This window comes from Neophocaena asiaeorientalis, unplaced genomic scaffold (assembly GCF_003031525.2).
Source record: "Neophocaena asiaeorientalis asiaeorientalis breed wild unplaced genomic scaffold, Neophocaena_asiaeorientalis_V1.1 scaffold297, whole genome shotgun sequence".
Taxonomy (NCBI): Eukaryota; Metazoa; Chordata; class Mammalia; order Artiodactyla; family Phocoenidae; genus Neophocaena; species Neophocaena asiaeorientalis.
This window is the reverse complement of record NW_020175435.1, coordinates 1830364-1845804: the sequence shown is the minus strand read 5'-3', so window position 1 is coordinate 1845804 and position 15441 is coordinate 1830364. Positions and strand designations below refer to the sequence as shown.

General features: G+C 39.4%; 1 protein-coding gene across 5 annotated transcripts in view; it reads right to left on the bottom strand.

Moving 5' to 3' along the window:
- MCTP2 (multiple C2 and transmembrane domain containing 2) overlaps positions 1–15441 on the bottom strand; it is a 243719-nt gene that overhangs the window by 110070 nt on the left and 118208 nt on the right. For 4 of the 5 annotated variants that reach the window (XM_024767708.1, XM_024767710.1, XM_024767711.1 and 1 more), the window contains 3 exons: positions 15232–15362; positions 5656–5842; positions 2873–2966 (listed from right to left, as the gene is read on the bottom strand). In XM_024767708.1, coding sequence (XP_024623476.1) covers positions 2873–2966; positions 5656–5842; positions 15232–15362 — 412 coding nt within the window. The remainder of the gene's footprint in view (positions 1–2872; positions 2967–5655; positions 5843–15231; positions 15363–15441) is intronic. The other variant, XM_024767712.1, reaches the window with a different exon arrangement.

The following is a 15441-nucleotide window of genomic DNA, read 5'->3' as shown; positions in this document are numbered from 1 at the left end:
TCATGAGGAATATCCACCTAACTTTGATCCGATTAGCATAAGTGACTGATATTTTCTTTTTCTAATTGCTACTTGCAAATATATAGATAACTTTAAAATTGGCAAACCACTGATCGCAGGGCTGCCCAGTGCTTTCATTTCTCCTCTAGGACAAAAGGTCCCTGCACTCTGCAAACCGTAACCTTCACCTCCGTATGGACCACTGCCAAGATTTGCTCCCATGGACTTTTGTTTTATCAGAGTCCCTGAATCTAACTTGAAGCATCAGTTATTATGGTTATTTGGTATTGTTTTCAAGAAACAAACAATTACAGAAAAAAAAAAAAAAAACACAAAACTATCATGAAAAAATGTAGGAATGTTGGAATGTTGCCTTTCGCGCTGTCTAAAACGACCACCATTCTTTGCGAATGTGCCTGGTTATTCAGAGTAAATGCAGTTCTTTTTAATTTGCAGGAGTGAATACTTTGTTCCCTGAGCAAGTGCGATGAAACACTCAGTTATAAGGCAAGGCTGACTGGAAAATGCTGGGTATAAATAGTTATTCCTTAAATGTTTCCGGCACTGGCAATGATGAGTACCTCTTCTGATCCATGATCAAGTGAAGCTGGCATTTTTTTTTCTGCATATCAAGTGAATTGGTAACAATAATAACAGCAATAATGTATGAGTCGCCACTATATGATGTGATCGCTAACATCTCGGAGGCATTAATTACATCTCTACTGCTACCTCACAGCAACCTGAATCCACTTCTTTTTTCACATAGAAAAGTTACTTTACAACTCTCTGGACTAGGTCCACTTTCTTGCCCTAAAGCAACACCTTGGTTTGGAAGAGACTGGATGAGGCTACCAACCTATAAAGAACATTAGACTGTGAAATTTGATTCTAAGAATAAAGATCGATATGGTCTAAAGACATGCTTAGCTAATGACAAGGATCTTTGCTTCAATTCAGAAGAGTGATGATTTTCTCATAAATAATACAGATATAGTAAAACACCAGGGCATTTAGCTAAATTGCTTAGCATTATTTGGCTTCTAACCACTGCTTTTTGTTAATGGAATCCTCAGGTACTCACCACCTTCATCCACTCCAAAACTATCTACTGAATATCTTGAATATAAAGAAAATGACAAAATGGTAGCATTTTGCCCCAAAATTATTCTTCTGAAAAGTGGGTTTTGCCTTATCATCTGATCTTTATAAAAACTTACATTTTCCAGGTTTCTCTCCTATACACTTTAATAGTCAAAGTACTCTTTGGAGAATTCACATTGGCCTGAAACAACCTCCATCAATACTAGTTTTGGGGGTGCTTTATGGAAGTCACCTGATAGGAAGCATAAAAATAAGGTAAGTTTTTAAAAAGTATTTCCACATATGGATGTAGTTGTACACAAGCCTTTTTAAAAAACGTTTAATGCATTTCAATTAGTTCCTGGCGAACACAAAATATACAACTACAGAAAGAATATTTGAAAATACTGCTTGAAAGCATAAATGAGTTCTTGGCGCCGGAGACAACGTTTACTGAGACATCAACAATCACAGATTCAAACAGTGTTGTATCTAAACACTGAGATGGAAGTAAAACACAGTTTGCTCTGGAAAACTGGTCGATAACTCTACATGTGCTTTAGTGATGAAAAAACTACTGTCAAAGGCACATGAAACGTCTGAATTAAGCATTTTCATAAACTGTAAGTTTCAGAAGGAAAATTTCTAAATCAATCTAAGACTATATAAACATTTGCAAGTAAACTGATGAATATTACAAGTCATTACTGAAGTATTTCATCCACAACCCTGAGAATTTATATATCCATATTGGTTGAAAAAGCATTTTTGGATATTCTCACTAGGCATTTCCTTAAAATTGAGATCACCTTATTTGGGGGGCTTACAGAGTAGTGATTTCCATTGGTTCATTTTTTGAAGGAGGTTGAGGAGAACTCTTTTTTTTTTTAAACTAAGTTCATATATCCCATCATGTTTGTAATATAAAGTGCTTCTAATTAACATTCTCTTTTCCAGAGTTTGAGCTACCTCAAACTCAGAAGTTCAGAGGTTACACAAATATAGAGAGTAGACCACATTCTAAAATTATGATATAACAACAACAAAAATGCACTACTGCATTAATAGATAGATCCATGTTGTGTAATAGTCTTCATATTCATCAATTTACTTGGTAAATAGCATCTGTCATATAGGTGCTTAAATTGTTAGTCAGTACAAGGGGGTAATTCGGCAATGAGTGGAGACGCATCCTCTGATCAGACACTGGAACGTTTGGATTACTCTCCTCCATAGTCAAGCATAATTCAGCACAAAGCATGTCAGTTCCAGCCTCTGTCTATAAGTTCCAGGTAGTGAAGCACCGAGAGAAATTTTGTATAAAACAATGGCAATGGCAAAGTGGTTCCATGGCCAAGACTTTGGCTACTGTTACAGAGAAGTGCCAGCCAGCCAGATTTAGGACCCCATGTACTGTACCCTGTGAAGAATAAAACACTGTCTATACACAGTGCTGCAAGAAGTCAAATCTGCCTTCTGAGGACCTGTAGAAAAGCTTGACCAAACATTTAACAAATAAAGAAGTCACGACATGAATCATCCGCAAATATATGTGAAAGTTAAATGGACTAGCACATTATCTAATCGTAGGAAAATTACTTGAAAAAGATAATTTTGCGAAAAATGTGAAGTGAGAGAACTTGTCTGCACCTTTTTTTCTTCTGTGACTCTGACTGAAAGAGTATGATTGCTCTGTACATGCTTCTACTTAGTAAAACATTTCTGCCACCAGATCACTTCAAAGCAGGAAATAAATAAAAATGAATAAAAAGATGAAAATTTTCTATACCTGAGAAATCTGCTGCTAAAAGATCTACCGCCTTTAAAACCTTCACTTGTAAAATGCCGACGTCCTTCATATTTTTCAGGGAGTTCTGTAAGCTCTGGGGGGGGGGAGAAAAGTAGATCACAAATGAACATAGCTTTCTAATATACTGTTTAATGCCAAAAAGTCCCTATAGGAAGTACCTCCTAGATTTATCATCATCTTTCTCATGCAATGCTAAGAAAAGTTCCAATGTGCATTGCATCAGTCAACAGGAAACTTAGACATTTGCAGCAACCAGATTAAAAGTGACTGAGAATTAATTAACTCCCCTTTCAAAATAAACAAATTACAAAGCACATGCAATCTACTTTTAACATCACCCCCTGGCGATAGTACAGACATCCCACCAGGAAAATGGGAGTAGAACTACATTCATTCTCCTTTCCCCCTTTCTCTTTAATGAAACTTTTAAATCATCCGAAAAGGCAACATTATTCTGACCTAGTTAGAACAAACTGTATGGATATCAGAGGACTAAACTTGGACCCTCTATAGATACTTATTACTACCAGAAAGAGAGTAGGGATGGAAATGGAATGAATTTTCTAGTCCATGTTACAGCCAGCTCATTAGAGACTGAGCATCTAGTACTGCTCTGTAATCACATTTACTTTCATTTTTAGTTTGCATGTGCCAAAGCTCTAATATATCTACTGATAATTCTTAAGCATGTATAGAAATATTTAGATGTCTATGCACATTGCATTCTTTAGAAATTGTGCATGAGATAAGAGATAAGCAAATAAATGCTCTTTGCTTGCCTCCAAAACACGTTTGCTGAAAAAGATGCTGCTTTCAAACCTTTGGATACAGTATTTCCGTCATCATTAGATAACTGAAAACCTGTGATAAGTGGACCCCAGGGATTTATGGAAGGGTAGTAAAATCCTTGTTATTTAGGCATTTCAGGAAAGAATAACAAAAGCTTAATAATAGCTAAGGTTTGCCTAACATAAACCTTAGGAAGCACCATTCCTAAGAACTTTTGGAAGTTGTTTCTTCAAACAGTATTTTCAATCTTAAAAAAAACAAACAGAAAAAAAAAAACTAGTGTTTAAGCTAAAATGGAAACATCTGAGATAAAGTACTTTCATAATTTAGAGGCAAGATGCCTTTGAAGATTATCTATTCTTAAAACCTAAAACACAAATCCAGGGGTCTGCAACTTGTGTCTTGTAACACAGTATCTTTCCCTCTAGCATGCTGGTCAGCTCCTTAGCTACAAAAAAAAAATAAAATAAAATGGTATTTTTATTTTGATTACTGGCTCTTCAAATCTCTTTTCAATGAGTATTCCTCGAATCCTGAGACATTATTCAAAGCCGTCGTTATGATCTCACCTAATGTCACCTTATAAATGCATGACAGTCCTCATGAATTTGGTAAATTGTGCCATTTATCCGTGGAAAAGTTTGGGGAAGTGTTTTATTTTCACTTGCTTAACTAAAGTCATCAAAGAGAATATTAAAAGTGGATTTTGTCAAAACTTCTTTAGAGTACATCTACCTTGCATGCAGAATCTTGTGTTGTCATTAAGATGTGTGGCTAGGCTTTGTACTCCTGAAGATAAAGGTTTATTCAATTAATCAATACGCCTGCACAGTGAAGGAGTCTGGAGGCACTAAAGTTTATGCTGAGAATAATATTCCCATTAAATAGGTATTCATCTTTGCTTCACTTCCATGCCACTTTCCTAAAACGTGCCTTTCGTGTGTGTGGCAATAAAATAAATGTATTGATTCACAAAGAAGATGGAATAAAACGAGAATGCAAATAAAGACACCTAGAAAGCCAGAGCACAAAAAATAATGACAAGGACAAAGCCATTTGATTTAAAAATGCTGAGTGGACTTTTAAGCAAATTGCAAGTACTTAGGCAAAAATCACAAACTGCTCTTATCCAGGGTAGTATGGGATAAGTCTTTCATGCCTGTCTGCAGCTTGGCTTTGTTTTATGAGGCACAAGTGCTTTCTCACTTGATCTTAAGAGGTTCTAGAAAAGTATCTACAACATGGCAAACATTAATATTTGTTTTTTTTTAAAAAGCAGCCTTTGTGAACTTATATTAAAATTCCTAAAAATGATACAAATGAACTTACTTACAAAATAGAAACAGACTCACAGACTTGGAAAACAAACTTATGGTTACCACAGGGAAAACGTGGTGGGGAGAAATAAATTAGGAGTTTGGGATTAACATATACACACTGCTATATATAAAACAGAAAATCAACAAGGACCTACTATATAGCACAGGGAACTATACTCAATATTCTGTAGTAACCTATATGGGAAAAGAATCTGAAAAAGAATGGATATATGTGTACGTATAACTGAATCACTTAGCTGTACACCTAAAACTAACACAACATTGCAAATCAACTATATTCCAAAATAAAAATTAAAAAAATAAAATAAAATTCTTATTTACATATACAGACATGCTAAACAACCTTTTGCCCCCTTGAGGATTTCAATTTTCTCCAAAGAGATCCAGGATACTAAAAAATCAAATACCTTTTTTTTGGCTTTTAAAATAGGAAGGCAGACTCTATAATCTACTGTCACCTTCTCACTAATGCATTAACCTCTAGGGTTGATGTCTTGTTTTAGGAGACATACCATTAAACTTTGGACAAAGATCTCTTTGGAGGCAGTTTTTCAATTCATAGACTTTGTTTCAACTTAGAAGTGGGGGCGGGTGCGGGGGTCGGGACGGGGTATGGCAAGGCAAAACACTCACGAATCGCTGGGCCATCTGCTTTCTCTCGCTGGGATCTGCCAAGGGGCACACACACAGATCTGAGACGGAGACTCCCGCGCAGGGCGTGAGGGTGACCAGCATCAAGAGTGTCCCCAGGCAGCTCTCCAGAGGCAGCTCCAGGCAGTTGGCTTGCTTCAGTGGGAGGGCTGAGATATCCACTTTACACCTGGAGAAGTTGCAGGAATCAGAGACAGAAAAGAGATTAACGCGTGGCAGCTGCTGAACCTCCAAAGCACCTGATTTTCATTTCATCCTCCCCACGAAACCTCACGCTGTCTGGGCATGGGCGATTCCAGTTACTAGAATCCAGCGATTCCAGTTACTAGAAGAGGTGGCAATTAGAGCTTTTGCATGTAATAAATTCATCAAGTATTTCTACTGGAGACACATTTATATATGGGCTGGTTGAGTAGTGAAGGTTGCAAGGGCTCCCCTGGCTGGTAACACTCCATCCCAGCCTAACACACCCTGAATGAAGGAGAGAAAGTGATCAAGAAAAACAAAGAAAAGGCAGCGTGGAGAAAGTGGCAAATGAACCTGAGAAGCAGCAGATCTTTGACAAATAAGGTCTGCAGAGAAACGATGAGATCAAGAACTAGGAAGAAAACAGTTTCAAAGTTTCAACACTATGGATGCCGGCTCTAGAAGGCTGCTCTGGGCTGCTCTTGGCTGGTCTTCTACCGGCAAAGAGAATAAGAGACATTGGTTCAAAAAAAAAAAGAAGAAAAGATAGGAGCTTTGCAAGCGGGAGAGGGTTAATGGAGAAACCACTTTCTTCTAGATTAATGCCGACTGGCCAGTTTTTATTTAAAGAAATGTGTTAAGGTGTTTTCCTAATAGGCATAGTTCCACAGGATTTCCCCAGGTGGGTTTCTGTTAGACAAATGGAGCGTGAAGTGCTACTGATTGATCCCATTTTGGCGGCACTGCCAGAAAAGGCTGCACCCATCTGCTATAAATTGCATGTTTTCTGCCTCTTAACAGTCAATGTTCTGGCGATGTTGAAAACCTCAAACACATTTAAATACAGAAGCAAACACCCATAAGGGGGGCGCTGAGGTGCTAAGCCATTTATTTGCTTTGACACGAAAAGTCTGGGATTGCCTGGACCACACTTGCTTTGTTTATGTGCAGGTAGGTGAGGTAGGCAGGGCTGAGCGGAGTGAGGGAGGGTAGTGTGTGTTTTTCATTCTCATTTGCCATCTCTAGTTTTTGAATAAGATGACTATTCAAGACGTTATTTAAAAATGGAAGCACGGCCTCAGAATGTCTGACAGGAATGGATTCTTACCCTTAATCATCAATGGACTTTGTAAGTTTGCAGATAATAGGAAATAGGTAAACTTACTTTATATATAAAGCAAAGACAATTTTGAGCCACATGGATATGGAAAAAGTTCCAGTTTAATAAATTTAAAAGAAAGCTTGCAATCCCTTGCCCCCAAAACATCAATATTAAAGGTCTATACCAGCTTTTACCACAGAAAATATTTTAATAGTGATATGTACCTATAAAATTAAATATATGTGGGTATTTACTTCCTAATTACCAAAAGTGATTCCAGTTACCAGAAGAGGTGGCAATTAGAGCTTTTGCATGTAATAAATTCATCAAGTATTTCTACTGGAAACACACATATATATATATATATATTTTTTTTAATAACCCTCTATGATTTGAATCAAAATTTTTTTTTCTGTGCAATACGGGATATTTCAAAGTTAAAGTTCACTACTGTGAAAAGAGGGGTTAGTAAATATTTCATAAGTATGTAAATGGGGAATTAATTTTGCTTGGAAAGAAAGAAATGTCAAGTGCTTTAACTGTGCCATTTCTACAAAACTAAGTACCCGCAAATTCTGAACAAGTATAGCAGTAGTTCATCTGCTTAGGAATACTTTGCTAAGCATTATTTTCCACTGTTATATACACTTTCATTTAATAAACCTCTTTCTTACGGAAAGACGAATGATCCGAATTTGTAAGACTTTTCTCTAACTACCTTCATTAGTCCAAAGTAGCAATAACCTATTTATGACACATTCATTTTAATATCATTAATAATGGCAGTTTTGTCCTTTGAAGTTTACCTTTTTGTTGTGGTGGTGGTTTTATTTATCTTCTGAACAAAGGAAAAGTTAGAGGATCTCTGAGAGCAAATAATGTTTGGGAGTCCAAAATGATGTATAATGAGGAAATAATATTTTTTTTTCCTTGGATAATTCAAAATGGACCTGACAGTAATTCTAAAAAAGTCATCTAAAAAGACTGTGAGCCATATTAGCATATTTACAGTAACTTTGCACACTCTCCTCCTGACTGTCTAAAGGCACAGCTTACTTGAACAGAGTGGTTTATTAACTTAAACAAGTGTAAATCACATCCCAGATGAAATGCAAACTAAATATTGAATTTTGTCTCAGAAATTACACATTTTCACAAACTTTTCAGTCATTTCTGCCCACCGTGAAACTTTTCCACCTATCCCAGTTTTAAAGATTATTTTGATAACGAAGAAAGAAACCCTGCACAAAACATAGCCTTGCCTATTTTAGATAAAAGAGCCCCATAAACACCAGATGGGGGATTTCAGGACAAACTTAATGGATTCTACATTCCCAGTTAACTAATGAGTGAATTCAACCAAATACTTACTTTTCCTTTCTTAGTGACTTGAAAGAGCAAATTAAATTGATACATAGGCATCAGGCCAATCGAAATTAAACCTTGATCCTTCTGCACATAGATTATGACCCAGTTTCTTAGGGTCCCTGCCCCATCATATGAATTCACTGATTCTTGAAACACTGATGTCTTTAGTCTTATGAATTAATGTAAAGCTACCTTCTCCCTAGTGTTAACTGCCCGCTCTAAGGATGACTTTCTATAAACTTTCTAGAACTGAACTGCTCTATCCACCTGGCTTCCCCATTCATTTTCACATTCTGGAAGACAGAAGGAAAGATGGGAGTAAGAAGAAATGAATCTCATACAAAACCCTTTCCTCCAGGCCTCCCATTTTTCTCTGTTTCAACCTCAGTCCCCATGGCTTCAGCTCATCCTCACATCTGAAGGAGAACCAGAATGTTCGGGAGGTTAGCCAGAGGCTGAAGAAATATTTACATTAACCCCAAGCTAGGAACTAGCTTGTATGATCAGCAAAAGCAGTAGAAGAAAAAAAAAAAAAAATTAAGGACTTTTCTTCCAGAATTTCAGAATACTTTTACCACAATACTCACTGAATCTTCTAAAGAAAGGTTAAGTATCGTATGAACGAAATGGCTTTCTTTAGGCTCAAGTAAAGATAAATACTCTAAAATCTTTAAGATATAATCATTCTGAAATATATTCATCAAAGACATGTTTAATATAAAAAATCTTGAAAGGAGACTCTGGGCTGCTTCCTTAATTTTCTATAGGGTACCAGATTCTACCCTGAGAAAGTACGAAATAATTTGGTCAGTCTCTTCATTTTTTCTCGTTGCTACTGAAGCACTACAGAATCTGCTGTTCTTTCCCAAGGCTTTCTGTTAACTGTTTAGTTACCAGTTCTGGGAAAAGTGCAGGGTTGGCCCCTAAGAATGCCTAGGAGAAGAGATCCAGCCCAGCTTCCTGGGCAAATCAAAACACCTCCTCCTCCCTTCCTTCTCGTTCTTATAAACAATACTTGCTCACTCATTGATTCCAGAATTTTACAGGTGTTGTTATATATTCTCTTTCTCTTCCATTTTGTATCCCCTAAGTTTCTTCCCAAGCTCTACCCAAATGGCAACCTTGTATGAGCATTGATGAAAACTGAGCTTACTACTAGGGATATGCAAATTTTCCTTGAAAAATAAACTCAGTTTTCAGATATGTGGTTTAAAGGGCTCTCATAATGAGTGTTCCAATGATCATTAAAAACCACACCAACATTAATAAGTGATAGGCACTAAGACCATTTTTTCTGTGAAGGGCAAGACAGTAAATATGTTTTTAGTTTGTTGGCTACCTGGTCTCTTGCAACTACTCAACTCTCTTCTTGTAGCATGAAAGCAGTAATAGACAATGTACACAAATGAACAAGGCTGTTTTCCAATAAAACTTTACTCAAAAGCAAGCAGCCATCTGCATTTGGCCCATGGGCCCTAGTTTGCTGGCCCCTAACCTGGAGAAATGCCAGTCATTCAGCTGTGGTGAATTATAGCAATGGAAGTATTTAAAATTTTTTTCCCAGGTTGGTAGCTGACAGTACAAACGCATTGATAAAGGTATCAAGAAATACTGACCTAAGAGTAATTTAAAAGAAAAAATAACTTTTAACTCACCATGGCCCATGAGACTCCGGCCAACATATCTAAAGACACGTTTGTTAACAAAAACCGATAAAGCAATAAAACTTATAAAACTGTTCTTCTATCTGAGGAAACAATGTGGAAAACACGTGCTCAGGGCATCCACGTAAAACACATGAGTAATGAGCACTAGCAAATTAGGTCTATTCCCGTGGCATCATGTGTGACTCCACAGGCAAGGGGGGTGACCGTGTTTGGACCATCGTTCAGCAGGTGCTACACACTGGCCCTTAGGTGACCAGGAAATCCTCATTCCGAAGTCAGAACTTAGACCATTCAGTCCGAAAGAGCTCCACTACGATAACAAGCCTTGCATCAGGAACATAAAGTAGCAGAGCACTAATGCATCTGTGTCTAGCCAGGAGCTGTTGCTGTTCATCTGAGGTCATGGAATCCGATGGTTTTGTGACCTCACTCCTGCCTTCCTCTCTAGTTTGATCGCATGACATCACCCACCCTTCTCGTTCCTTTCCAGTTTCTCAGAATGTGTTCTCCCTCCTCTCTAAGCCTTTGTCCATGTGGTCCCATCTTCCTGGAAAGTTCTTCCTCCTTGTCAGGCTAACCACCACTCATGTTACAGGTCTCAGCTTAGACTCTCTTCTTCCAGGAAGCTGCCCTTCCACCCCCAAGACGCTGCCCACAACCTAGTGCCTGAGGACAGGATCCACCTCTGAACCCCCAGCACTTGGCAGGATGTCTGATACACGACATGCTCTACATTTGTTGAATAAAATGAACGAACGGACAAATGCATCCCAGTGGCAAAATAAAATTCCAAGTCAAAAACTCCAAATTATAAAGTCAGTGGTTTTTTTTTTTTTTGTTAACCAACTAAATATTCTGTAGTGTCTATTTCCTCCCCTATCTAAAAAAAGAAGGGGAAATAAATATATGTACTAGGTGCCTCCCAGATTGAAAAGTCTGCGGTTCTATTCACCTGGAGGAAACAACGACTAAATTACTTTTTTTTTTCCTCTGCAAGCTTTTTTTTTTTTTTCTCTGCATATATTAAAGCCAGCCCCTCTGGCCCACAGGCAGTTAATGTGCTGATTTAGCGTTGTTTCTGACCTCCTGTTCCTGTCTTTCTCCATTAATCCCACCGCATTTTAATGTTTTAATTCAACACATAATTTTACCATATCAGTCAGCCAAACCTGCTTAAGTTCCACTTGCCATGATAGCTTTTAACCTCTTATTCATTACCATAGTTCTATGCTTTATATTATAGACTGGTCAGCTTTTCACTTAAATGCAAGGGGAAGAAAAGAGTGCTAGAGTTTTAAAAGCTGTACATCTCAGAGGCTAAGGAAGGCGGTGAACAGGAAGAAAATGGTGGCTGCGTCATGCCTGGCTGTAAAAGCAGATCAGCGACATGGGGTGCAGACTGTCCAAAGAAATCCTCTAGCCCTGATTCCCCTCTGCACCACAGTCACCAGTAAACTTGTAGCACGTCAGAGCCACTTTCTGAGGCACCGCGTGGGGCTGAGGATTGGCTCTGAGGCAGCCCAGTTAAAATGAACTTGTGCATTCTCATTTTTAAGTTTCCAAACTAAATTAAGTCTAGAATATTCTGTGACAAATTAATCTCCGGAATCACAGGGAAATGTAAAATATACTTTAAGAAAGTGATACGATCATGTTGAAATGGCACAGGTTGACAAGGGGGTTAATCTGTATTTCTACTCTTGCCATTTTGTTTAAAAGTTGGGGCAGGTTATATTTAGCTTTATTTCTTACTCCTCCCTAAAAATTCTGTCTCTAGACCACCGATGGACTCAAAAGACTGGATTATTTTGGTCCATGAATAAACAGCTGAATTAGTAGGCACCCTGGTCTGGGAGGGCTGTTGGATTTTCCCAAGCACCTTCATCTTACCAGCCCTGACTTCCTCAGGAGTTACCTGTGGCTCAGTGGAAGCCCACAGGTGGACCATGACACAAGGGATTTCAGAAAGATCCCCGTGACTCAGGAGAGCCTGGAGGAGGCTGGCTACCAGGCGGGGGTGGGCCATGCCTGAACCATCACCAAGCCAGCAACCCACCAATGGCAACGTGATTTCTCTTCACATAACTGACCACTACTCCAGCTTTCTGTCCACAGCTACAAAACCCAGTATTGTTCAGGATAATTGACACTGCTCGGATCTCCAGTCAACAAATGTCCTTCCCACCATGTCCTGGAAGACAGTCACTGCTCACTTCTACCAAAAAATATAAAAAATGTCTCTCCTGTTTTGAAGAAACAAAAATATGCTGAATTTTAACTAGTGTTTCAGTTACTTAAATGACACAATTTTAGTTGCAAATGTTGTGGGGATCTATAGTTACCATCCAGAAAAAAAATCTCAAAATTAATAGGAATAACAATAGCCACCAACAAGAGCCATTGCTGCCAATTGCCATGATGGCCTGCAAATTGGTGGAAAACGCCATTACACAAACAGAAAACAACAAAGTCACTGCCCAAGGTCACGCAGCTAGCAAACACCGTGGTTACCAGCCAGCCCACGAAGTACAACTCAAAGGCTGGTATTCCTTCCCTCATATCAAACTGCCCGGCAGAGGACTTTCTTAGGCCATGCAGAACTTTAAATTACTAGCATCAAGGTGTTATCCAAACACAAAATATGAGACAGGTCTGAGGACAGTTATGACTCATTCAACATTGTCAAAGACCCTTCTCATGCAAAAAGTTATTTCCCAACAGTTGGGAGATAAAATAACTGAGGCTTAGAATTACAACAAAGAACAGGAAAACAATAAGTGAACATTTTCAAATAAGAAGGAACAGTAAGTAACAGGTCTGTGATACACATATGCCAGCACAATCTCTCTTTTAACTCTGACAAGAAGTATGTATTTTAGGGTAGGTCTCACCCCACCTGGAAGTTCACTCAGGGTAATGCTGTGTAGCCAACTCCCAAGAGATACTTTTGTTATCTTTTGTACCTTAGGGGAGGAAAAAGGAAAAGGATACCAAAAAAAAAAAATCCTTTAAAATCCATGAAAAGGAAGGACAGAATGACCACTGGGGCAGGTATACATCTAAGTTACAAACAGGAAATAGCTCAAATAATAAATGACAAAACATGACATAAGAGGGACATCTCCAATTATTCTTTGTGTCTGTAAAGAAACTTAACACCCATTTGGAAAAGCGTTTCCTATTATGTGAAAGAAACATAACAGCACAATGACATGCAGAATGAAAGGCCATTATTTTCTGCACCTACTAAAATAACACGCTGGCCATCCATCACTGGGGGCCCAAATTCCCACCATTCAGATAACGCTTTGGGACACAGAGTTCTTTGCATTTGTGCATTTACGTGACTTGTTCCTGCTCTGCTGGCTAGCACAAAGTTTCTGACCCTCCTACCATGGGTGTTGGCAGGGCACTGGGGTGTCACTGTGGTGACCAGGGTGGGAGACACTGGCAAGACTCTGAGGTGTCTCAGTTACCCCATTGGGGAGAGGGTTGGGGGGAGACTAGTAAGGCATCTGACAGGCAAAATCTGTCAAATGCTTGACCACAGGAAGACCTCTCTCCTGGGTTGGAGAGTGTGACATGACCTAGTTTGGTACCCCAAAACACAAACCTGGCCCTGGAGATCTCCAAGGAAGCATGGCTACTACCTGCTAGAGCAGCACAGAGCTGGGGATGAGAGGGCTGTGCAAAGCAATGTAACCAGGGCCACGACACGTGGAGGGAAAAGCACCCATGTCTCAGTCAGCAGTGCTGCTCTCCTAGCAGGTGTTTGGACATGTGTGGATGAGCTGTCAGTGTATGTGTGTGTGTGTCTTCCACAGGATAATTGGGGAATGTAGCTGGCATCAGGTGGGTGAGGGCCAGGTTTATTAGGCACCTGAAACATGCCCGGCCGTCCCATGAGCCAAGGTGCCTCTGCTGAGAAGCATGGGAGGAATGTTCCATGGCCTCCAAACTCCCAACCTGTCTATCTCAGGAGGAGCCACTGAGGTGGGACAGGGTAACGGCAGCAAAAAGAGCCGACGTTCCGTGCACCAGGCTCTGCTAAGTGTTTTACACAGAGAAAGCACTGCATCAGGTATCGGGTTAGCTGGGGCTCATCCCATTTCTGCCCCTAAATTCCTTGCTGACGGAAAAACATGACTTCTCTGGGCCTCTGGACTTCTTCATCTATAAAATGAAGGGGTTCTACTGGATGAGTGTTTTCAATCTTTCATTTTCAGCAGGAAACTCTTCCCTCGAATGGAGCTCTACCAACGTAGAGCACAGGTAAAAGTGGAGATGCTCTGGTTTCAGGAGAGCCCCGTTCTCCAAGGGTGACCCCAAGGCATCTCCCTGAACCCAGGGTACCAGAGAACTTGGTTTGAAAAAGCCCACAAACAGCCATTGAGAGTCCTTAAAATGCTTATACTTAGGACTGGTGGACAAATTGTATGCATATGGGCTGAACAAAAGGCAGTGGTTTGGTGGGAAAAACTTGGTCTTTGAAAACACAGAATCCTGACTCTCGCACTCGCTGCTCTGAAGTCTACAGCGAAGATGCCTGCAAACCTCTTGCACTCCATTTCCTCATCTGTAAATCAAAAATAATACCGCGAACTTGCAGGGCTATCAGAAAGATCAGAGATGTACGCTTCCACCAGCATCTCCTTCATGCTCAAACTGGAGCAGTCACAGTGCAGGCACAATTGCATTTAACTATATTCTTACTACAATCCTATAAGGAAGCAACAGTACTTACACTATTTTTTATTATGTACGAGTGAGCCCCTCAATTAAGTTGGGAAGGTCCAAAGTAAAGAAAGAAAACAAATCTGGCCTCAATAGATTTCATTATGATTTGCCGCAAAGTTCATCGAGGACACTGAAAACTTTCCATCAATTTGGGACACCTAGCTTCACAGTGTTACTAAATTATGTGGTATTTCACTAAGTAGCAAAACCCAAATCATAGGGTGCATTGGACACTTATACCAACATTTCCCAAAGAGTCTGAGATGGTACATTATCTTTCTTTAGAGACTTCCTGGCACATACAATTTTCTTCTGTTGTAATCAATACTAAATTAAAAAAATGAAAAAACTTTCCCCAGGTTAGGGCCCAACTAACTTATGGCTCCTTGGGGTGGGGATATGAAGTTTTATTCTAAGCTCAAACAGATAAAGATATTCCCTCAGACCAGCCTCAAGGCAGACACATCTCCCGCCGTTTAAAAAGCAGAGCAGACTCACGTGCCCAGACGTTCCTCGTGCTTTTTGCTGTCCTTTCCCCACACTTCAATGTCCAAAATGCCCATCCTGTCAGAGAAGTAGTGAAAGTCAAACTGTTCCTGCCACTGCGGATTTGCACTCTTACACAGTGTCTAGAAAACATGCAGTTATATTATTTATTTTCTTAAAATGGCATTCATTGCTACAGCAACTACACATTCATTTCATTTC